The sequence below is a fragment of the Camellia sinensis genome, chromosome 11 (assembly GCF_055761805.1).
Source record: "Camellia sinensis isolate YWXY chromosome 11, ASM5576180v1, whole genome shotgun sequence".
NCBI lineage: Eukaryota > Viridiplantae > Streptophyta > Magnoliopsida > Ericales > Theaceae > Camellia > Camellia sinensis.
Genome location: NC_138971.1, coordinates 139814217 through 139838860, shown reverse-complemented (window position 1 = coordinate 139838860; position 24644 = coordinate 139814217). Strand labels below are relative to the sequence as shown.

General features: G+C 33.1%; 2 protein-coding genes across 5 annotated transcripts; one reads left to right on the top strand and one right to left on the bottom strand.

Moving 5' to 3' along the window:
• Nucleotides 1-4192: 4192 nt before the first annotated feature.
• LOC114323824 (abscisic acid 8'-hydroxylase CYP707A2) lies at nt 4193-7432 on the top strand. The gene is made up of 7 exons (XM_028271500.2): nt 4193-4885; nt 4977-5295; nt 5496-5882; nt 5992-6160; nt 6280-6386; nt 6493-6611; nt 6745-7432. Exons 1-7 carry the CDS (start codon nt 4680-4682, stop codon nt 6836-6838), a joined length of 1401 nt encoding a protein of 466 aa, XP_028127301.1. The 5' UTR covers nt 4193-4679; the 3' UTR covers nt 6839-7432.
• A 10389-nt stretch (nt 7433-17821) lies between these two features.
• LOC114269375 (plasma membrane ATPase 4-like) lies at nt 17822-22778 on the bottom strand. 4 transcript variants are annotated; one of them, XR_014344683.1, is made up of 8 exons: nt 22324-22778; nt 21499-21626; nt 20419-20598; nt 19943-20149; nt 19648-19767; nt 19454-19523; nt 19230-19352; nt 17822-18040 (listed from the first exon to the last, which is right to left on the bottom strand). XR_014344683.1 is itself a non-coding variant. In XM_082895739.1 (7 exons), exons 2-7 carry the CDS (start codon nt 21562-21564, stop codon nt 17971-17973), a joined length of 801 nt encoding a protein of 266 aa, XP_082751865.1. In that variant the 5' UTR covers nt 21565-21626; nt 22324-22723; the 3' UTR covers nt 17822-17970. The 4 variants fall into 4 exon arrangements, 2 of the variants coding, with proteins under 2 accessions (XP_082751865.1, XP_082751866.1); XR_014344684.1 differs by having other exon boundaries at nt 19454-19560; nt 22324-22646; XM_082895739.1 differs by lacking the exon at nt 19454-19523 and having other exon boundaries at nt 19230-19387; nt 22324-22723.
• Between the last annotated feature and the right edge of the window lie 1866 nt (nt 22779-24644).

Genomic DNA, 24644 nt, shown 5'->3' with positions numbered 1-24644 from the left:
CTTTAACTCACTAAATTTCCATGATTCATGAAGATACAACTTAAATACATAAACCAAGGGATAGAATCTCTACCTTAGGTCTCCAATCACAAGTCTAGAGGCTCAATTTTGCAATAAACTCTACAATTCCTTCAATTTCCAAGCAAATCAACAAGATGAACTCAATTCTCTCTCACTCTCTCTCTCTTGGTCGGCTAGGAGCTCAAGAAGGCTGAAGAAATGTGTTGTCTAATGTATAATGAAGCTCAAAATGTTTAGATAGTGGCCACTTTGAGTGGCAAAATTATGAATAAGGCCAACTTTGCAATTTAACATTATTTATCCTAATTTAATCGTACCGAATCACATTTCAGATAAATATGTCATAAAATCCCATTAATTCTAACTAACACAAATCAACAATCAATTCCAGATTCGGCCGCCAATAAGGCCTTCAATTTGCAGTTTAAAGCATAAAATATGAACAGATAGTCTAACAGTCAACAAATAGATATGCATTTAAACTAGCACATTTAATCAATCAGTTCAGTTTTTCAGTCAGTTCAATTACTTATCATGATTAATCTCAGTTTAGCAGTAATCAGTTGCTTAATCAGTAAACAGTGGTGAGGGTTATTACAATAAGGAAACTGGTCTCCTCCACCTATAAAAGGACATTCAAACTACTCATCAAATTATTTTTAAATTCATTGTATTCTAAAGAGGGTTAAGAAAGAGAATCATTTTTCCACTAATATTGATATTAAGTTTACGTCCAATCAATTATGGATCAGTCAAAGGTTTCGCATAACTGATCCGGATATGTTATTTATTTTTCGCATTATGTTATTATTTGTGAATATCATGATAGTTCATGATTTAAGATTATAAAAGTTGTTATATGCATAACATCATAAATTTTTTACAAAATGTGTCACATATATGCCATTTTCGACTTCTTCCTTTTTTTTTTCTTTTTTTTTTTTTTTATGGCTAAAGATGAAGTTTTAACAATTGAATATAATATATTTTCACAAAGATGACCTTCTGTGTAAGAAAGAGTATAGAATTTGTTTGTGGCATTGGCATATACTATATTTGTTGGAAAGTGTAATGTATCAAATATGTTCCATTTTTAGACATTTTTTTTTTTTTTTTTGGGTGGGTCGTATGTCAAGATGAAGTTTTATCAAATGTGTAGTTCATTTTCACTGCAATGTCGCAAAGATGACCTTTTTGGACAAGTTTCAGTATTTGTTTGTGGCTTCGTTATGTGCTTGGGAAGCGAAATGTGTCACGTATATGCCATTTTCAATTTTTTTTTTTTTTTTTTTAAGCTAAAGATGAAGTTTTAACAATTGAAAATAATATATATATATATATATATATATTTTTGTAATGTCACAAAGATATCCTTTTGGGTAAGAAAGAATATGGAATTTGTTTGTGGCATTGGTATCTCCTATATTTGTTGGAAGGTGTGATGTGTCAAATATGTGCTATTTTTAGACCTTTTGGTATTTGCGTCATGGCTAAAGGTAAAGTTTATCAAATGTATAGTTGTTTTTCACTGCAATGTCACAAAGATGAGCTTTTGGACAAGGTCAAGTTGGATTTGGGATGGTTACTGTGCAGAGCATAGTAGTCACGGCTATGTAGTGAAATGGATTTATTTCGGAACTCATTTCGATAATTTGAACCTTTTACTTTTTAAAATACATCAAGTAGAAAATACTTATAAAAAATTAAGTAAATCGGCTATCGTTTACCGATGTATCCACTCACATTTGAATCTACAAAAATAAATAATAATTGTGATTTAAAATATTAAAATGAATACAAATATGAGTGGATGAAAGGGTTAACGATATCTGATTAACTTGATTTTTTACAGGTATGTTTTACTTGATGTATTTTAAAATGTGATGTTCAGATACCAGAAATAGACTCATTTTGCAGCACAGTAATAGCTGATGTACTCCTGTGCAACAGTCACCCTACACCCGGTAAAATTTAGTGCTTGTCCTTATTAGGAAAATAATGCCAAAAAAAATTGGTGTAATTGTCATCTTGTTTGTAGAAGTTACAACAGATCCATGAATTAACCATCAACGTAACTATTAGAAATGTTGAAGTAAGTGACATTTTTTTCTTTCTTTGTTTTGTGTGAACAAATAAATAAAATAAGCTTCTGGTATTTATTTATTTATTATCAATTGATAAAAAATAAATTACAATAGCTTGAATTGTATAAAATTAAATATCAAGCAATGAAAAAAATATAACTATTTGAGAGACCAGAACCCCTATTTCATAATAAAATGTAAGACTCTCGGTCAACATACTAACCTCATTCATTATTTGCCATTTGAATAAAAAAAAATGTTAAAAATAAACATATTTCTTATTAAATTTTCTTACCATTGGACATAATGGTATAAGACCCACATTAATAAATACATTTGAGATTTATTATTGTTGCGTTTAGTGATAAAAAAAAAATCTATATTTCTTTGAATAAATGTTACAATTTGCTCACTACAATTTAGGAGACTGTCGCTTTCTTTTGGGCCATTGTGGACTTGAAGATTTTTGTCACATTCTTCTACGTGATTTTTACTTTGAGAAAACTAGTCCACTGTGTATGTGAATTTATTTATTTATTTATTTTTTTTTTTGGGTTTCTTTTAAAAGTTTGGATTTAGGTCATTTATCAATCAGTTTATTTTAATACTTATTATTATTATTATTTGGCTTTGGTTTTTTTAGTTTTTAACATTTTAAGTTAATCCATTTTGTTTTTTTTGGAAGAACAAATTAAAATTTTCGGTAAAAACCAAAAACTCATAGTAAAAACCCTTTAAAAAAAAATAAAAATGTCAATTGAAAAAATCACCCATAGACAAAATTTATAAGATGAATAACAAGCAAGCTGTACAGTCCATCGACAAAAAACAACTATAGGTTGACTTGACTGAATCAAAGTCGCAATTCGAAAAAAAGAAAAAACTCTAGGACTGATCAACTAATTGATTTCAAGGGTCCGATGTTTTTTTACTGCACCGGATCACGTGCTCTTGAATACATCTATTGAGAAGAAACCAAGATACAATCTTAAATACTTGTAAATGAAGGTGCTAACACCTCATGCATACTTTTACGTAGTATTATGTTTAACCTATTCAAATTCAAACATTTGCCACCTTTTAGTTTTGTTAACTTAGCAGGTCATTTGATTCATTCTGTTGCTGGTTTATTAATTTGATTGATTGCATCAGTCAAGTCCTATAAGCGGTGGATCTAACGATATACTCAGATTTGATCAGGTTAAGAACCATTTAAATTTATAGTAGACACGTCCGTATATGAGTTTGGAAATCCTAAATTAAAAACCATACTAATTTACTAGCTAAAACAATTTATATGGTCCTCATTAGTATTATCAAATAGGACGTTGCCCCATTTTAAATGTGTAAAACTATCCAAGTTTATTTATTTATTTATATTTAAAAAAAAATATCAAATTCAATTTGATCATAATTAGGCAGTTGAATCCAAGTGGACTGTAAAAAGAATAATGAAAACTCAATTGGACATATACCTTGTATAAGAGTTAATTTCGAGATTGCTCTCAGAACATTGCCCCATATTAACAAAAGAATTTCATATTTTTCTATTGATTAAATACTAATATTTAGCATAATTTAAATAAGTGCACTTATTTAGATAAGTGTATTGATTTTGGTCACACCATTTCTCTATTTTTTTAAATATATTTTTGTAAAAAATCAAAAAATATATTTATTTAAATTATTCAAAACAAACCTCTAACAAAAAGTACAAAAATATTAATTATCGAATCACCCCCGGATAACTTATCTTATACTTCTTAAAAGGTAGTTTGACACTATTATGGTGGACATTATGGACTATTTTGAGAAGATGGTTAAAAGTCATCTTCTTACTTTTAATCCATTTAGGTTATATTATCTCTCACATTTTTTATATGTTTTTTCAAAAACACTAAAAAAAAAAAATCAAAAAACCAATTTTTAACCATATTTCCAAAACATATATATATATATATACGAATTCTAGATAATAAGATAATGATATTACAATCCATAAGATAAAAAGCCCAGTGGCATTTTTATTATACATCACACATAATATATATATATAGACATAGTGGGGGCAAAAAATATTGATGGCTGAGTTTTGTTGACGATGATTGTACGGATGGCAAATTCATCCCCTCTGTGCCCTTTTTCCACCCAACTCCCCTCCTACACCCTTTTTGTCTTGCTAAAGGGCCGTTTCGTGGCACCCCTTTCATGAATCAATAACTTAGTCAAAGGTCAACAAATCTCTCTTACCCCTCCCTCCACACGCTCTTTTTGCATTTACATCCCCAACTGGTGTGCCCCCTTCTCTCTCTCTCTCTCTCTCTAAAATTCTCACTTCCTCTCTCCACCAAAAAGGTGAGCTGGAGAGAGATCCCGTGTGCGGGAATTCGAGCTGTATTTGAAAGCCCTTTTTGTTTCCCCCTTAGCTATATATACCCTTCCTTCCTCATTCCTTTCTCTTCACACAAAACTCCTCTTTTATCTATCCATACCCACACATACTATCAGCACTACTACTAATACTACTACTACTACTACTACTTTACTATCACTACAAACACTATTTACCAAAACATGGACTTCACAACCATGTTCATGTTCTGTTTATTTGTTTCTTTTCTTTCTTTCTTATTCCTCTTCCGTCTCCTCCTCAAATTCCTCACCTCTGGCCACCGGAAACTCCCTCTCCCACCGGGCTCTCTTGGCTGGCCGTATATCGGCGAAACCTTTCAGCTCTACTCTCAAAACCCAAATGTCTTCTTTGCCTCCAAAGTTAAAAAGTTAGTACTAATAATTCAATCATTGTTTTGGGCTTGATTTTCTCATATGGTTCAACTTTTGTGTGATGTTAACATGAATTGGTTTTGACAGGTATGGTTCTATACTCAAGACTCACATATTGGGTTGTCCTTGTGTGATGATATCGAGCCCCGAGGCGGCGAAACTCGTGCTTGTAACGAAAGCTGCTCTGTTCAAGCCGACATTTCCGGCGAGCAAAGAGAGGATGTTGGGTAAACAAGCCATTTTCTTTCACCAAGGAGAGTACCATTCCAAATTGAGAAAACTTGTCATCCGAGCATTCATGCCCGAGGCGATCAAAAACATTGTCTCTGACATTGAATCGATCGCTATCGAGACTCTAAAATCATGGGAAGGCCAATCAATAACCACTTATCAAGAAATGAAGACAGTGAGTCTCTCCAATCCTCCTTTCTTTCACTCAAAACAGAACAAAACAGAGTAAAACAGAGCAAAACAGAGATCCTCTGTTTTTCTCTGTTTCACAGAACTCATCAATTGATCAATTCAGCTAGAAACCACCATTTCATTTCAATTTCGGATCAAATTAAGATACCGGGTTTTGATTAAATTGTGATTTTATTATTGCAGTACACATTCAATGTCGCATTACTTTCGATATTCGGAAAAGACGAAATTCTGGACAGAGAAGAGCTGAAAAGATGCTACTACATTCTTGAAAAAGGGTACAATTCAATGCCCATTAATCTTCCTGGAACTCTCTTCCACAAATCGATGAAAGCGAGGAAGGAGCTAGGTCAGATCGTGGCGAAAATCCTCTCGATTAGGCGGCAAATGAAGCACGACCACAAAGATTTGCTCGGATCATTCATGGGTGATCAAGAAGGCCTCACCGATGAACAAATAGCTGATAATATCATCGGTGTCATTTTCGCAGCTCGTGACACCACCGCCAGTGTCCTAACGTGGATAGTCAAGTACCTTGCCGAGAACCCAAGTGTCCTCCAAGCTGTCACTGTAAGAATCTAATTGAACCCATAAAAAAATAAAAAATAAAAACCCAATTTATTTATTTTTTATGTTAGTTATGAAAAAGTCAATAATTTTGGACTTGCGAATTTTACAGGAAGAGCAAGAGGAGATAGTGAGAGAGAAGCGCGGTGAAGAGAAGGCTCTAACTAGGGCAGATACTAAGAAGATGCCAATGACTTCAAGGGTGATTCAAGAGACACTTCGAGTTGCTTCAATTTTGTCTTTCACTTTCAGAGAAGCTGTTGAAGATGTAGAATTTGAAGGTCAGTTAAAAAAAAAAAAAATTATGTTTTGATTGAAAAACTAATTTTGGTTTTGGAACTGGGATTCTTGGTGCCAATATAATACAGTATATATATATTTTTTTCAAAATTATTTACAGGCTATCTTATACCAAAAGGTTGGAAAGTTCTACCACTCTTCAGAAACATCCATCACAGCCCAGAAAATTTCCCAGAGCCTGAGAAGTTTGATCCCTCAAGATTTGAGGTAAAATCCAAAGAAATATGGATAAGTTTCCTTCTGTTTTGTTTTGTTTTGTTTTCTAATTATAAAAAACTGATTTTTTTACATTCAATTTTCTATGTTTTACCAGGTGGCACCAAAACCCAATACATTTATGCCATTTGGCAATGGGACCCACTCATGTCCAGGGAATGAGTTGGCCAAGGTGGAGATTTTGGTCCTTCTGCACCATCTGACCACAAAGTACAGGTAGGTGACTCAAAGTTATTTCCAATATCAGACTATATATTTCACTTTTTTTTTTTCAATTATGCTAAAAAGTCCAGTTTCTAAAAATAGGAATCTTGCTGATGAGGTTTTTTGTTTCTGTTTTGATATGCAGGTGGTCTGTCATGGGCCCACAGAATGGGATTCAGTATGGCCCTTTTGCTCTTCCCCAAAATGGTTTGCCCATCAGACTATCCCTCAAAACATAGGTCTCTCTTCCTCTATAAAGACACTGTTCCAACTCCCAACTACAGAGATCTTTCTAAAAGCAGAAAGATGTGTGAGAAGATTATGATGAAGAGAGCGACACAATCATTCAATTGACTATATGAATAAAGAGGGAAAGACTCTTTTCTCTCTTGCTATAGTTTACCCAAAAGCAGAAAATTTTAGAATGAAAGGGCGGGCAAAATTGTACATAAAAGAGGCTTCATAGCTAATTGTTGAGGCAGCAATGTTAGGTATCATGAAAAAAAATTTATGAAAATAATCATGAAAATTTTGTGACTATTGGATTACACTTAGATTAAAGCACTACATACTAATCCAGGTAATTCAATGGTCATAAATTTTTCATGATCTTTTTCATGAAAAAATTTTCACGATCCCTAACTTTTCCCTTGTTGAGGGGACACAATTATTGAACTTAAAAAAGTCATATTCATTGTCAAGAATGACAGTGAAAATTGTATTAAGAGATGGGATCAATGTAATCTAGTTAGTTTAATTAGTCTATATTGTTTGTTTGTTATATTGTATAAAGTCCTCAAGGCGACAAATGAAAATATAATTTTAAGTTTTCACTTTGTGTGTTTTGTCTTCATGTATATTTGTTTATACAGTTATACGATATTTACGTTTGAGTTAGTTTAATTGTCTGCATGAGAATAGTAACAATAGAATGAACTACGCTATAAGCGTACATGTCTTCGTAACAACAATAGTAAATGAAAAAGTTTACAAAATTTTGAATTTACGTATGGATTTAAATTTCGTTTCACCTATACCCTGAACAAATATGATCTACACATTTTAAGTTAAAAATAATTTTTGCAATACGTAGGATTGTTGAAATGCAAAATATCATGCTAGTATTTAAATAGAGTGATGATATACAAATAAAAAATTTATACAGAATGATTAAACTTAATTGGACCTTCTAATTTAAAATAAAATACTTGAAAAGATGTCTTTCTAAAAAAACAAAATGACATTGGCAAATATTCTTGTATTTTTTTTTTTTTTTCTAAAATTTTTCTATATCAATGAAGTTTCCATTCAAATATTGAATTTTCATCTACCAAAAAGGCACAAACAGAGTCAAATTCATGCTTATTTCATTTCCAGAGTAGAGTTCTTGTTGTTGGAATGTAAAAAGCATGATAAAAGGAAATTTGATAATCAAAGTTTAGAATCCAATTATTTTAACCACTCATGTTGTATTTTTCTTTATATTTTTTCGTAATGTACATACATAATCAACTTTATTTATTTATTTTTTTTCAGTTCCTTTGTACATACAAATACATATACATAGCAATTAGTCTATGATTATTTGCTTGTAGATATTATAGTAGCTCTGCATAGTATCACTAAAAACGTGAAGGTCATGACTTAACAACTGCAAAATTAGAGTTGTTGATTGTGCCTCTGTTCTCTTCTAGAACACTTATATATATATATATATATATATAACATACCTAATCAAAATAAAAATAAAAACAAAAACACAAACAACCCCAATACAATTCATCTGCAATGTCATTAGGAATGTGCATGAATCTAATTGGTCCGGTTTTAGAATAAATCATGAACCAAATCACTTTTTACGGTTCCAAAAAAATTAAAAATGTAACCAAACCATTAAACTTATGTAACCGTACCAGAATTGTTCTAGAAATTTTATATAACATTAAATATGATATATATATATATATATATATTATGTTAGTAAACAAATTAACAATAATTAATTTGGTTAATTTGATTAGAATTCGTCTATTTCACTATCAAGATTATTATTCAAATCTTAGGGGAAACTTTTATATTTATATTTTTACATATAAAATAAATAAAAATAATAATAATAAACAAATATATAGTGGTTTGGGTGGCTTTGAACCATAATCAAAGTCTTAAAAATTGACAATTAGATCGATTTGAACGGTTTCACCATTTTCAAAACTAGAACTAAAATAGAAGTTAATAAATATAAAATCAAATTGATAGTTTAGACTAGATTGAATCGATTTATTAGTTCTATTGATTTTTTTGAATACCCTAATGTTGTGTTTGGTTGGAGAATTTATCGAGGGAAATGGAAAAGGAAACGGAAACGGAAATAATAATAAAAAAATGAGAAAGAATTGACAATGTTTGAATTCGAAGCTATGTTTGGTTGAGTTGAGAAATGGAGAAAGAAAATAGCCTAAGTGAACTGGTGGAATTTCACTTTTCTCTCCTTTTCCCTTGCATTTTTCATTATAACCAAACAAAAAATGAGATTGTATTTCATTGTCTCTTTTTATTTCTCTCATCAAATATTCCAACCAAACACAACCTAAATGTCATTATCAAAAGATTGTAGTTTCATCAGCAATTTTAGGTGTTCAATAACGTCTAGCAAACTTTCCAGGTGTCCAAACATTCGTCGTCATTGTATACGCTTGCACGATAATATATACACACAACATACTCGTAGATAATACAAATAGCAAAATTATTGTTCTTAATATTCGAATATTCTCAAATTATTTGTGATAAAAGTGTAAGTTCCAGAGCTCACTCTACAGCTCACAAACAGATTGCAGAGCAGCCCTCCAGCCCAAGCTCACAACAACAACAGTAGTCCTTATACTAATGAAAACAGAACTAGTGGAATTGGTTAGCTTAGACATTTAGATATAGTTAGTTACAGAGAGGTAGATATAGTTAGTTAAGAGTTTGTTATAACAAACTCTTACCCACTTGTATAAATCCTTGTAATCAAGTTGTTATTGAATGAAATTTAAGATCATTCTGTTTCTTTTCATGGTATCAGAGCCTTGAGCTCTCACGAGCCTCAAAGTGCTTCAATGGCAAATTCTTCCTCCATTCCACAGAACCTTTCTCTTCTACTTTCAAATTTCAATTCCTTCATAACTGTAAAGTTAGATTCTGCAAATTTTCTGATTTGGAAAAATCAAGTTCAAAATATCTTAAGAGCAACTGATCTTCTTGAGTTTGTTCTTAGACTGAAAGCTTGTCCAAACTCTGAAGTTCTTGATTCATCTGGAAAAACTGAAGCTAATCCAGAATTTCTTCAATGGAAGACAATGGATGCTCATCTACTCAGTTTTCTCACTGCTACACTGTCATCACCTGTATATGCTTCAGTGATTCAATATCAACACTGCTTTGAAGTTTGGCATGCTCTGGAAAAGCGATACACATCTCTCTCTCGTTCGCATATTCATCAATTAAAGAATAAATTGCAGTCTGTTACGAAAAAAGGATTCACCATGACTGAATACCTGACTCAAATCAAAGAGATTTCAGACCAGCTTCGGCTTGCTTCATCAACAATTGACGATGAAGATCTTGTCCTCTTAACTCTGAATGGCTTACCAGAAGAGTATGATGCACTTAAAACAACCATACGTGCTCGAGTGGAATCCATTACAATGGATGATCTGTGTTCCCTCTTGTGTTCTGAAGAAATTCATGTTGAAAACAAGGCCAGACTTGTTGTTTCTGCTTCTCCAGTAGCTTATGCTGCAACCAAAGGTTCTGAGATTTCACAGTCCTCTCCTCAATATGCAAAATCACATTTTACCAATCCTTCTAGTTACAGAGGTCGAGGTCAATTTCGTGGTTATAGAGGAGGACGAAACAGAGGTGGACGGTTTTATAAGCCTCACAGGGGACGGTCTATTTCCACCAACAACAGTGGTTGTCAGATCTGTGGAGGTTATAATCATAGTGCCTTTGACTGTTGGTGGAGACTGGATCCTAACTTTCAGCCTCAGAATTCCAATTCTTCCTCTCAATCTTCCCCTCACGGTGTGTCTCAACCACACGCATATTCTGTTACCAGTGCACCAACCACTTCCTCCTCTGCTTCGTCTACTCCTTGGTACATTGATTCTGCAGCTACAAACCACATCACTAATGATCTCGCAAATCTTCATCTGTATCAACCATATCAAGGTCCAGATCAAGTCACTGTAGGTAATGGTCAAACTGTTCCAATCCAGCACATTGGTAAGGGTTTATTACCTACTCCTCACTGCTCTTTTCGTCTCAATCATCTTCTTCATTCACCACATATTTCTTCCAATTTACTATCTGTTCATCAATTGGCCAAAGACAATAATTGTTCAGTTACTTTTGATGCTGATTCATATTTTATTCAGGACAAACATACGAGAAAAATTCTTCATAAAGGACCTGCAGTGAATGGCTTATATCATTTTGGTGTATCACCATCTTTCTCTTTCTCTCAGGCTCATATTACTCAGTCACAAGTCTCTCTACCAGTTTGGCATCAGAGACTTGGTCATCCATCTCCTTTGAAATTTCATCATATTGCTAAGCATCTACCTCATGTTTTTCGAAATAAAGAGTCCAGGAACTTTGTTTGTACTCCATGTAATGTTGCTAAAGTTCACAAGTTACCTTTTAAATTGTCTAGTACTGCTGCTAGCCAACCATTTTCCCTTGTTCACTGTGATGTATGGGGACCTTTTAATTCATCATCTACTAGTTACAAATACTACTTGTTGTTTGTGGATGACTTTACCAAATTTATATGGATCTATCGTCTTCATGCTAAAAGTGAAGTATTCTCCACTTTCTTACACTTCAAAACTTATGCTGAAAATCAGTTTTCTACTTCATTAAAAATTTTACGAACAGATAATGGCACTGAGTTTGTTAATAAACAAATGCATGATTATCTTGTTACTAATGGCATTCTTCATCATCTTACCTGTTCTTATACTCCTGAACAAAACGGAGTGGCTGAGCGCAAGCATCAACACATTACTGAAACTGCAATTGCTTTGTTATATCAGTCCTCTGTTCCTCTTCAATTTTGGTTTGAAGCTATGGCTACTGCAGTTTTTCTCATTAACAGGTTGCCTAGTTTGTCCCTTGGTCATAAATCTCCATTTGAATTACTCTTTCACACTTTACCTGATTATACATTCCTTAAAGTTTTTGGTTGTCAGTGTTTTCCATGGCTTCGGCCTTATGTCGCTCACAAATTGGCCCCTAGATCCACCCCATGTGTGTTTCTAGGCTACCACTCTACTATCAAAGGTTACCGGTGTTTGGACCCTATCTCAGGCAAGATCTATATCTCCAGACATGTCACTTTTAATGAATCCTATTTTCCATTCACTGCTCTTTCCTCCACTTCTTCTAGCTTGCCTTCCCTTCAATCTTTCTTTTCTCCTGGTTCTATTTCTTCTGCTCCTATTGCTTCTTCTCCTACTTCTTCTCCTATTTCCTCCGTTTCAGTTCCTTCATTCTCTATTCCTCCTCCTACATTCACTCCCACTGTTTCACTCCCATCATCTTCTTCTGTTTCTGTGCCTACTCATGCTTCTCCTCTTATTTCCTCTTCTCTCCATTCTTCTCCTATTCCCATTGATTCCATTGCTATTCATCTTCCTCTTTCTTCACCTGCTGCTCCTCTCAATACTCACCCCATGGTCACTCGGTCCAAAGCTTGTCACCTTACTACCTCCTCTTCTCTTGATCTCTCTACTACTGAGCCTCTCTCTACTCATCAGGCTTTATTGTCTCCCCTTTGGACTGCCGCCATGAATGATGAATTTCAGGCCCTTCAGCAGCAACGCACTTGGACTTTAGTTCCCTTACCTTCTAATAAAACCGCAATTGGTTGCAAATGGGTTTTCCGGATTAAGAAAAATTCTGATGGCACTATCGCTCGATACAAGGCTCGTTTGGTCGCCAAGGGCTACCTCCAGCAAGAAGGTGTTGATTATCAGGACACCTTCAGTCCTGTCGCTAAGCAACCAACCATTCGGATCTTATTATGCCTTGTGTTGCAGCGGAATTGGGTTCTCAAGCAGTTAGACATTTCAAATGCTTTTCTCCATGGCAAATTGGATGAAGAAGTTTACATGACCCAGCCTCCAGGTTTCATTAATGCCTCTTCTCCTACACATGTCTGCAAACTTCAAAAAGCCTTGTATGGACTCAAACAAGCTCCTCGAGCTTGGTATTCAACTTTTTCATCCTTTCTCATTACTCAAGGGTTTCATCACAGTCACTCCGACTCCTCTCTGTTCATCCGCCAGACTTCTGCTCATCTCACCATCTTGCTTATCTATGTGGATGACATTTTAGTTACTGGTAGTGATTCTTCTGTTATTCAGTCTTTGCTCCATCACATGCATGTTGCTTTTTCCATGAAGGAGCTCGGTGATATCTCCTATTTTCTTGGAATTTCAGTTCTTTCCACCTCTCCGGGTTACTTTCTTTCTCAGCCGAAATATGCTACTGACTTACTTCATAAAGTTGGCATGCTAGAGTGTAAACCTTGTTCAACACCTATGGCCATTAAGCCTTCCTCCTCCACTTCCGATGATCTTCCTTACTCTCAGCCTCAGCTTTACAGGAGTCTAGTTGGTGCTCTTCAGTACTTGACCATCACTCGCCCAGACATTTCATTGGCCGTCAATCATGCTTGCCAGCATATGCATGCACCCACCATTGCGCATTTTGCCCTGGTTAAACGCATTCTTCGCTATGTGAAAGGCACCCTCACTCATGGTCTTCGCTTTACTCCTGGGCCCTTTACTCTTCATGCCTTTACCGATGCTAATTGGGCTGGAGATTCTCTCGATCGCAGGTCTACTTCTGGGTTTTGTGTGTTTTTAGGACCCAACCTCATCTCTTGGTCTGCTAAAAAGCAGCCAACAGTTTCTCGCTCATCTACTGAGGCTGAATATCGGTCCATGGCTTCCACCACTGCTGAACTTGTCTGGATACAACAACTGCTCAAGGATCTTTGTATTTCTTCTTCTACACCTCCTGTCCTTTGGTGTGATAACATTTCTGCCATGGCCTTGGCTTCTAACCCTGTTTTCCACTCCCGTTCGAAGCATATCGAAGTGGACTGTCATTTTATTCGTGAGCGTGTTGCTTCCAAGCACCTTTCTCTTGCTTACATCCCTACCTCTGACCAGGTCGCTGATATCTTCACTAAACCTTTAACTTCAGCCAGATTTCACTATCTCAAAGCCAAACTTCTGGTGCTTCCACGCCCCATCTGTTTGCAGGGGAATGATAAAAGTGTAAGTTCCAGAGCTCACTCTACAGCTCACAAACAGATTGCAGAGCAGCCCTCCAGCCCAAGCTCACAACAACAGCAGTAGTCCTTATACTAATGAAAACAGAACTAGTGGAATTGGTTAGCTTAGACATTTAGATATAGTTAGTTACAGAGAGGTAGATATAGTTAGTTAAGAGTTTGTTATAACAAACTCTTACCCACTTGTATAAATCCTTGTAATCAAGTTGTTATTGAATGAAATTTAAGATCATTCTGTTTCTTTTCAATTTGAATGCTGAATTGCTAATGACACTGCTCTATCTCAAGCATGCATTGACAAATATAGAGATAACGATTAGTTGTATATATAATTATTATAATGGTCGAAAAAATAATTATTTTTCCTCTTCGAAGTTTCTAATTACATTTAACAATCACTTGTTTCTGCTGTTATTCCCGATTTTAGATTCGTTTTCTTACTGCTTGTTTGTAAATAGCATAAAAAAATAAATTAAACTAAAAACCCAATAACAGAGTTTGATTTCATGCATTTTAGCTAATCATGTTAGGGTTTCTTTCACATTTTTCTAATCTACACCACGTTTAGTCATAACAATTGACAATTAAACTATATTGCAGAAAAAATAAGAAATAATATACAACGAAAACAAGCTGATTCGAACATATTTTTTTACTAGATTATAAAAAGATGTCATAGAGATATCAAGTATACCTAAGTCGTAAATTTAACTAGTTAGTGCTAATCCTCTGCACCTTCAAGTCAATTTTATTCTTCATACTTTTTACTATATTTAGTTGAAACATGACGATACTTCTCTTGCCATCCATCTTTCTCGCTTCATAATTAGTTGCAATTAATTCTACTATCCACAAGAATGAGAGAATAAGCTATCAATCTATGACAGCTCTCGAAGCAACTTAAGTGCGAATTAGACTAAAGAGTCAATTCAACACAATGCTCTCACCAGCGACGTGTCAAATTCTTAGAGTCATAACAACGTTGTCAGCCTTGACCTTTTTATTACTATGCAGCAACTTTTGTGCTTAGTGGTAAATGTCATTCAAAAGCGTTAGCTTAGTTAAGGAATCATACAAAGAAGTACATCTTCATGTCTCACACTCAAGTATGGAAACAGTAAGTGTCCAGACTTAGACAAGTTGACAGTGCTAATAGATTTTTCAGCCACTAGGTGTTAATTTTCACACTTAGTGTTAATAGATTTTGTACCTTCTAAACGTTAATCTCTTAACTTTAATTGACACTTCAACGCACACTATTATAGTGCATGAAATTTTGCTCCATCCATTCCTATCAGTTGGGTAGAAATCAAAACATTGCTCATACTAGCTACTCATCTTACATTTAATGACTAACTCATTTTAGCTCGCATTTCTTAGATAATGTGACTCTTGGATATTGCTTTATCCAATGATGCAACATTATTATAAGCCAAATTTCAAAGTCAATCCGCGCAGCTTAATAGTCAGTATCACATCTAGATCTATTGAGGGCTTACTAATTTCATAACTCTAAACTCACCAATCAAAGCTACTTAGCATGCTGCTAATCATAGCACACACATCAGTTTTTATTGCGCCAAATAAGACAACAAAACCACGACGTTGAGTCATGTTTCTTTACTTTGGCTCAATCAATGTCTGACATAAAGTTTTCAAGATTTTCTTCTTATTTAAAGAATAGGATTACAATGTTCACATTTGAACATCTCTACTAAGTTTAGGTCAATCAAATTAACTTCCATAAGCTAAGTCAATTGGAGGGGAAAAAATGAGCATTGAGATTAATTTAATTAGTATATCATAATATAATTTTGCAAAAAAAATCTAAATTAAATATTAATAATATTACACAAGTCGTAAGATCGAAAATTCACTATACTCGTAATCATCTCTTGTGCCACAAGTGACAATTATCCAAAATTTAATTTAATTCATGTACAAAATATTAGTTTTCGAAAGTAAATCTATAAAGATTTCTCTCAACCGAACAACCTCCTACTAACTATGACATGCTTAAAGTATGATAAAATATTGAATTCTGCATGATAACATCTCAATATAATTCATAAAATAAAATATGCTAGAATATTTAATCATGAAATTAAATTCTCCAATATAAATAGATCATGTTATTTAAAATAATAACATACTACGAGTTCAAATCATTTAAAAGAACTTAAGATACTTTATGCAGTATTTAAATAATGTCATAACGTATTTCTAAAATTTCTGCAATTTTCTGAAATTTTTTAAAATTACAAGTAATTAATAATTACAAAGAAAATAAGAAATAAATATTACAGAATCTGAAAAAATACAAAAATCATCCCAATAAATAAGATTACATAGCAGTAATCTACAGTAACAATTTCAAGACCAGAATCCAAGTCATACTCCTCCAAGAGCAATTTAACGTAAAAATATTGAATTATTCATTAATGAAAAATATTTTATTTTTCATAAAATTCTGAAACTTTAACATCTTGTAGAAAAATTAATTATGAGTCCAACAATATAAGTCATATTTAAATCAGAATTATAAAGAATAACATAAAAGTAATTAACGCAATTTTGAAATTAAAACTCAACAAACAGAGCCTTAAACAACTGCAGGAAGGCAACGTGGCTGGCTCAGCCTGTGATGACATCAACGTCTGTCATGATGACGTTAGCACACAAGTAAGCCTCTCATGCTTTCATGAGTTAAAGTCCCTCAAAATTAGGGTTTGAGTTTTCTCTTTAATCATAAGTTGAAATCGTGTCTATAATAGTGGTGTTTGGGAACTTGGTTCCCAATTTTTTTTTTTATTTTTTTTTATTAAAAGACAAAAATTTTGCAAAATAAAAAAAAAAAAAAAAACAAATACAAACAAAATATTACATTCAATTCCATAATCATTTCAATTTTTCTCTTACAAACATCACATTCAATCACAAAAAAATTCAATTATCTTTCCAAATACTAAAATTTTTTATCAAATAATATCTTACAACTAAAAAAACCTACATAAAAACCCACTTTCCAAACACCCTCATATATCGTTTTGAAGGACTTGAAACAAAGATTCTAAATATATAGTTTTCACAATATGAAAATAAAGCATGTAAAACTAGCATGTAATCAAAATTACAAAAATTAAATATGAATATCTATTTTTCTCAAAATCTGACCATCTGATTTTGTCAAAACTTTGCAGATATACTTTATAGTATATGGAATACAACATACACTACAACAAGTTGGGCCTTAAATGACAAATTTTTTTTGTCTCCAAAGAGCTAATTTCGTCACTATAGATATTTGTGACGAAATATTTTCGTCACCAGTTTCGTCATTGAATGTTTGTCACTAAAAACCACCGTGACGAAAAATAATTTCGTCACCAATGAAATTAGTTCAGTGACGAAATTTTTTGTCACCAATAAAACAAGATTTTGTCGCTAAAAATTCTCATTTTCGTCATCAAATAATTATTCAGTACCATATTTATAATTTTAGTTGACGAATAAATTTGTCACAAATGTTGATCATTGATGAGGAAATAATTTCGTCACTGTAAGATGTAAAGGTGACGAAATTTTTCGTCTCCAAAAGTCATACATGGGTGACGAAATATATTTCGTCGCAAATGTATTTATATACATGACGAAATTTTTAGTCACCAAACAACAAAATCAATGAAAATTTTTTGTCACAAAAAATATTTATTAGCGACGAATAATTAATTTGTCATAATAACAAGTACAAATGACAAAAAAAATTTGTCACTAAACTTGTTCCATATTTTATATTTCAATTTCAATTAGTAGCCTTTTAAATGTACTAAGAAATCCACTAGTTATTATACACCACTCCACAAAAAAATTCACTTAAAAATTTATATTATAAATCAAAATATATCCATCAAACAAATTTAATAATAATCCATTAACTATAACAAAAAAACCATCCACAAAAAAAAAAAAAAAAAATCAACACTCGATCTTGATTTGCAACTACAACTAAGTATCAGTTCAAGAAAAAAAAAATTCAACACTTGATCTTGATTTACAAGTATGCTTCCAAACATCATCAAAAACCAATCTGCAAAGAAAATAAACAAGAAAAGCATTAACATTGTATAGACCTCTCTATCCATGTCAATACAAATTGTGTACACAATGAGTCTAGCTTAAAAAGCAGATAACATGATATATAAAGAAAACCCACAATATGCCACATTGAGTTTCTAAAGCAGTCAATTTAAGTACTCAAATATCCAAATGCAAAATCTTATGATTGAACGGACATATTTGGAAAAATATATATATGCCCTGAATACCAAAGTTGACACATCTAACAACTAAATTGGGATATTGAAAAAAGAATACATTGGGAAACAATAAATAATCTAGCTCACATTGCACTCGGTAAAAAAAATGTGATTAAATTCTGCAGAGGAACTTAATAATGTACTTATGGAGCTATGGATATAAGAAATGAACGATGCCAATAGAATTGATAGCCATATCTGACAATTCCAATGAATGCCCGAGACTAAAATTTAGTACTTATGGCATGTTAATGCAGTTCGTACTTTGTTTGATTTTCTCTTTACTTAACCATATACAAAGTCCAGAGAAGTTAAAGGAAGATACGCTAATTTAAGGGTGTAATATTCCAATTTTCATTAAATATATATATCCCATTGCCAAAAAGAGTGTTTTCTCTCTTATCAAATGTAGTGATAATTATAATTTATAATTCTCTATTATAAGCAGTAAATGGGCAGATATAGGGTCCTGATTACCAATTCACCATAAACTCATTTTTCCAATCTATTGTGTGGGTTGTCCAAGTTTGAGGATGTTTGTGATGGTAAACTCTGCTAACCATTTGTATTATACATTCCACATTGATGCAGAGAATAAAGAATGTTGTGGGTGATCAAAGAACAAAGGTGGGTATATAAACATAGGGATGGATATGTTATGAACACTGGATCAATCAATATTGCATGTTGTGTAAACTCTTAATTGATGGGTTCAATACTTTGTGCCACATCAAAGTCTATGTTAGCATCCTTAATTCATGGTATTTATGTTGTAAAATAATTTTATAAATTCCAAAAATCACGGTCCCTGATCATGATCTACAAGGACTTTAATAAACATTTCTTAGTTTGTGTTGGGAAAACTTAATCTACACAATCTTTTCTCAGGTTCATAACCAGAAGTGCCAGAAACAATGTGATTATAGAATTACAGTGATTGTTTCTTTATAGTGTGGTTACCTGTTCAAAAGATCCTTGGCTGGCCCGATACCAGTTGCCATCAGAATCAATGTACGTAATTGGAGTGCATTTCTCCACTGGATTGAAATGAAGGAAATGCACTTCTGTGATGTTTGCACATGCCTGTAGACAAAAAGATTTTTCCCTTCTTGAATAACCTACAAGTGAAAAGAAAAGAAAGAAAAAAAACTAGAAACTTGAGAGCAATATATTTTTCCTCTGACCTCCTTTGGATCAGCAAGCATGTTAACAATGGCTATATCAATGGCATCCTGATTCTCCAATCTTGATGCTCTGGCAGAAAGCAGGACAATCATGTCTTTGTCCATATCTTTGTTAAAAACATACAGAATAAATTTATCATCAAGTATGTATTAGCTTAGGGAAAATAAGACTTGATGAAGTCAGCTTTCCATACCTCAATAAGGTTTTGATCGATAGTGAGGCGATTCAGGGTAAGAGTTCTAGTTTTATCACTACGAAGGACATCCATTCCAGCCATTTCTTCAATTGATGTCATCCTCTTCGCAATGGCGCCCTTTAGGTAACAGAAGGAAAAAAAGGAAAAAATTAAAAGAATAAAGAGTTGTTATGTAGTTAGCATTGAAATTTGAGCTTAAGATTCTTCTGTTATGGCTCTTACATGAATTATTTTGAGTTTGTATTAATTATTTGTGTGTGACAAACAATGGTGCCTCAATTAGGAGCTGTACCTGTTGAGAGAGTCGATGAGAACCAATTGCGAGTGTGATAGATAATACTGTTGGCATAGCTGTAGGTATTCCTCCAATCAATAGAACAAGAAGGTTATTGATTCCATCTCTGTATGAACGGAGCTGTATGGGGTACATGACAATGATTTCTAGAATCATCCCCACAACTATAGAACAAATGCAGAAATTCCCAATGGCAGTAAGAACCTGCAGGAAAAACATTTTACATTTCTCACAATGTTTGCTAACAAGGTTTTGTTTGAAATTTTGATGGAAACTTCAATACTCTCATAACTTATTTATATTCAAGAAGTTTTAATTGTTAACAAGTTTCAGGTTGCCTTGTCCTGGTGTGAAATTTCTTGCATTTTACAGTCTTAAATTACTTATGGAACTCTACTCCATGTTGCAGTATTTCTCAGTTGCCATGTACAAGGCAAGAGGCATAGCTCAACAATGATAGATTTCTTAATCACCTTCTGGAAATGACCAATACTTTCAGTGGAATCAACTAGATGTGCAGCTTTTCCAAAGAAAGAGTGAACTCCAGTTGCTATCACTATAGCTTCAATCTCTCCTTGCTTACATGTTGAACCAGAAAAGACTTCATCACCTGTCCTCTTGGTGATAGGAAGTGATTCTCCAGTAAGAGCCCACTGCACAGAACAAACAAAAAAAAATCAGATAGTAATACCACTTAACCAATCGTATAAAATTTATTTAGAATAGACAAATAAATGTGAAAGGCTACATTGGTTTAGTTCCAATAAAATGTGAAAGGCTTGTATGTATGAGATAAAAATCGATTCTCATTTAGTACAGACATAAAGAAGATTCTCATAGGATCCATGATCATGTTGAAAAGTTTACAGCTTAGCATCTACATGACATGGTGAAAAAGAGGATCCTCATAGCATTGGTGATCATGATGAACAGTTTGCAGCTACATCATATGGTCATGGTGTAAAAAACAACTAGAGTTGTTACCATCGCAACTCTTCAATCATGTATGTGCAACCAAGATAATAAAGATTAAAAAGAACACAATTGATGAAAAAGGAAAATGAATGAACATGTCCACCAAATTCTTCAAATAGTTTATAGCAAATCTAGTTCACTCTAGACTTGGGAAAAGCCTTGAATTCCCATGTTCAAAAGCAACTAAAGATCCCTCATATCTTCTAGCTGACAAGAGCTTGCATAAGGAAACAAAATTGCAGTTTCTGCACCAAAACCTAATAAAATTAAGTCCAAACTATACCATTACTAATTAAAAAGGGAAAAAAGCATCACATAGTTAACTTCAATACAAGTAACCATTGGCAAATGACAGTAAAGTAAGAAATTCGAGTTCCCTATTATCTCATTAAGTAGCTGAATCCAAAAATAGAATAAATTATAGATAGCAAAATGATGTTTCACCCTATATGAAAAACAATTATACCACGTAAACCAAGATTATGCTAGGCACAAAATTCTGCTAAAGCTATAAAGGTTACGATCAGTTGATACCAAAAAATTAAAATAATCCTGTGTAAGGGAGAGATATTACTGACATGATAGAATGGTGGTGAACTGTTCAGTCCCCGTCTTTTAGAACAGCAGCAGAAATAGCCTCTCATTTCTATTCAATTATCTCTATTGTCCACCAGAAGCTATCAGCAATTTAGTCATCATGTTCCCTCTGTTTGGCATAAGAAAATGAATGCTTAATTGTGTGGTGTATACCCATTTCGATTCAGTGGATATGGGTTCTGATACACAGTTCTTGTACCAAAAATTTGTTCTCTTTGTCGACATTTTCTACTTCTCTATCTCCACCTACTTTTTTTCTCTTTTCGATTTCTTTAAGAGATACCTTATCAGGTATTTCAAAACTCTCGTCTTCAATTTTCTTTTTCTATTTTTATGGTAATTAAAAAATCTTACTTGTTTTAAAATCTTACGTTGTTTTTGATTTTTTTGTTTGTTGCAGATTCAAAAGAAATGACAGGTCATCAGCGGACAATTCAAACCAATCGGAGGTTTCTTCTACAGAAAATAGTCTTAAAGATTCGATTCCTATTGAGCCAAAAACAGAGTTACAACCATGGATATACAGGGGTCGAATCCAAACAAGAAGACAAATAAATTTTCGGATGGGTTTGACCAAAAACAGACACCCGACTTCTCTTTCAAATTCAAGTTTCCAACTTTTGAAGAATTCAATCAGAACAGGAAAGAAAATGGGGGTTCTTCAGCTTTGAAGCAGCCCCAGATACGAGCATCGCTAAGTACAAGTTCAAGCTTGTTGTCAAATGTTCTAGTGTATATATATAACAACAGCAACAGCAGCCTCTCACAACGAAAGAAAGGGAAGAGAGATGAGATGAGTGCCTTACCGTCGAACTAGTCTTGCCATTGAAGATATGAGTGCACTGTTCGCCTCTAACAGCAATTGATTTTGATCCTCTCTCTATTTTGAGTGCATCGTTCGGCTGTGATCCTCTCTCTGTTTTGGGACACTGCCGTAAAGCTTTGAAGAACCTCGAAAGGGCTTCAGGACCGCCGTGTTCGCCTTCAATCACCACAGCTATTCGGTTAATTAGCAGTCAATCAGAACAAGGTTTAAAGAACCCCTTTCCCCTTCCAACGAATTTTGGAACCCTATTTCTTGTCTCTCTCTTTCTTCTACGTTACTTTATCATTATAACTCACTAGAACCAAAGAGGCAAGAGTTCAGTGTATCTTGTTAACTAAACAACAATAAAGGGATAGAAGAATTGTAAATGCCACAATAGCACTGAAAAGAGCGAAAAATCCATATTCATGGCTTTAATAACCCAATACACATATTGGCGATCCCTAATCGAGATACATTAAATACATTTTAACATATTGGCAATCCCTAATTGAGGTACATAAAATACATTTATCTAGACTTTATATGTGCCCTTGATCTTTATTTTTTTAGTAAATCTGTTACATTTAATATTTCCCGTTAATTGCATATAAAGCAAATAACATGAACGAGTTATTAACTTAACAAATCTATATTCAAGCTCTCATTTTTTCATAACTAGTCTGAAGAAATAATATATGGGACACTATGTGTCTCAGTAGTTTTCAAAATTAGGGAAAATAATGAAATTAGTTTTGAAAATTAGAAAAAACAAAGATTGAAAAAAAGAGAAATTGAGTGAGGGAGAGAGAGAGAGAGAAAGAGGGGATCTATACTTGAAAAGAGAAAAATAGAGAAATAATCGAATAAGCGACGTCGACGGCACTAACGATTGCTCGGAAGAGAACACGGGTGACATCGATGGCGGCACTGTAGGAGGAGAATGGGTGACGTTGGTGGCGGCACAGAAGGAGGGGAAGGGGGGCTAAAGGCAGAGAACATGTGTTTTGCAAGAGAGGGATGAGAAGAAAACTGAAGCACCAAAAAAAAAAGGAAGGGAATTAGTAGGTTTATTTTTATTTTATTTTATTTTATTTTCATTGCCGCCAATATCACAAAGTTCTCCCTCAAAATTGGTGATAAAATAATTTTCTTCCCAAAAATTTTAAAATGTTAAAATTATTGATGAAAAAAATATATTCTTCATCAAATAGTTTTAAAATATTTAAAATCAATTTTTTCAAAAAAAAATATTTAAAACTATTGGTGACAAAAATATATTTCTCACTAATAATTTTATAATTGGTGACAAATTTTGTTCTCACCAAAAGTCTCAAAATTTTGGCGCCACCCAAAAAAATTAGAGGAAAAACCTTTGGTGACGAAATATAATTTTTCCTCACCTAAAAAGAAGTATTTATTGACGAAAATAAATTTCGTCACCTATTTTTTTTTTATTATATGTGACAAAATTTTATAATTCGTCACGGATTATTCTTATTTAGTGACGAAATTTATTTTCTTCACTACTTTCGTCATCAAAGGTTACTTAGAGAGCTAATTAACTTGTGTTTTGTTTTGAGAGAGAGAGAGAGAGAAAGAGGGGAAAGGAAAATTGATAAACAATAAAGAGAGAGGGTGAGGGGAGAGAAAAAGTTAGTAGTCTATTTTTTTCATTACCGCCCAATATGTCAAAACTTGCCCTTCCAAAATTAGTGACAAAATAATTTCCTCACTAAAAAGCCTCAAAATATTAAAAATTATTAGTGATAAAATTATATTTCTCACCAAATGGTCTTAAAATATTTAAAATCAAATTTCTCAAAATATATATATATATAATTATTGGTGACGAAAATATATTCCTCACTAATAATTTTATAATTGGTGACAAATTTTTTTCTCACCAAAAGTCGCAAAATTTTGGCGCCACCAAAAAAAAATTAATGAAAAAACCTTCGGTGACGAAACTTAATTTTTCCTCACTTAAAAAGAAGTATTTGTTGACGAAAATAAATTTCGTCACCAATTATTTTTATTTTTTTATTATATGTGACAAAATTTTGTAATTCGTCACGAATTATTCTTATTTAGTGACAAAATTTATTTTCTTCACTACTTTTCGTCACCATAGGTTACTTTTGTTGTAGTGATATACAAAATTCATGCCAATTAGAGATAGTTTTAAAAAATCACTTTTATGCACAAATCATATATATACATATATTTATGCACAAATAACACAAAAACACCCAACTTGACTCTGATATCAATGTATGAAAAATAAGAAATAATACATAGCGAAAATAAACTGATTCAGGC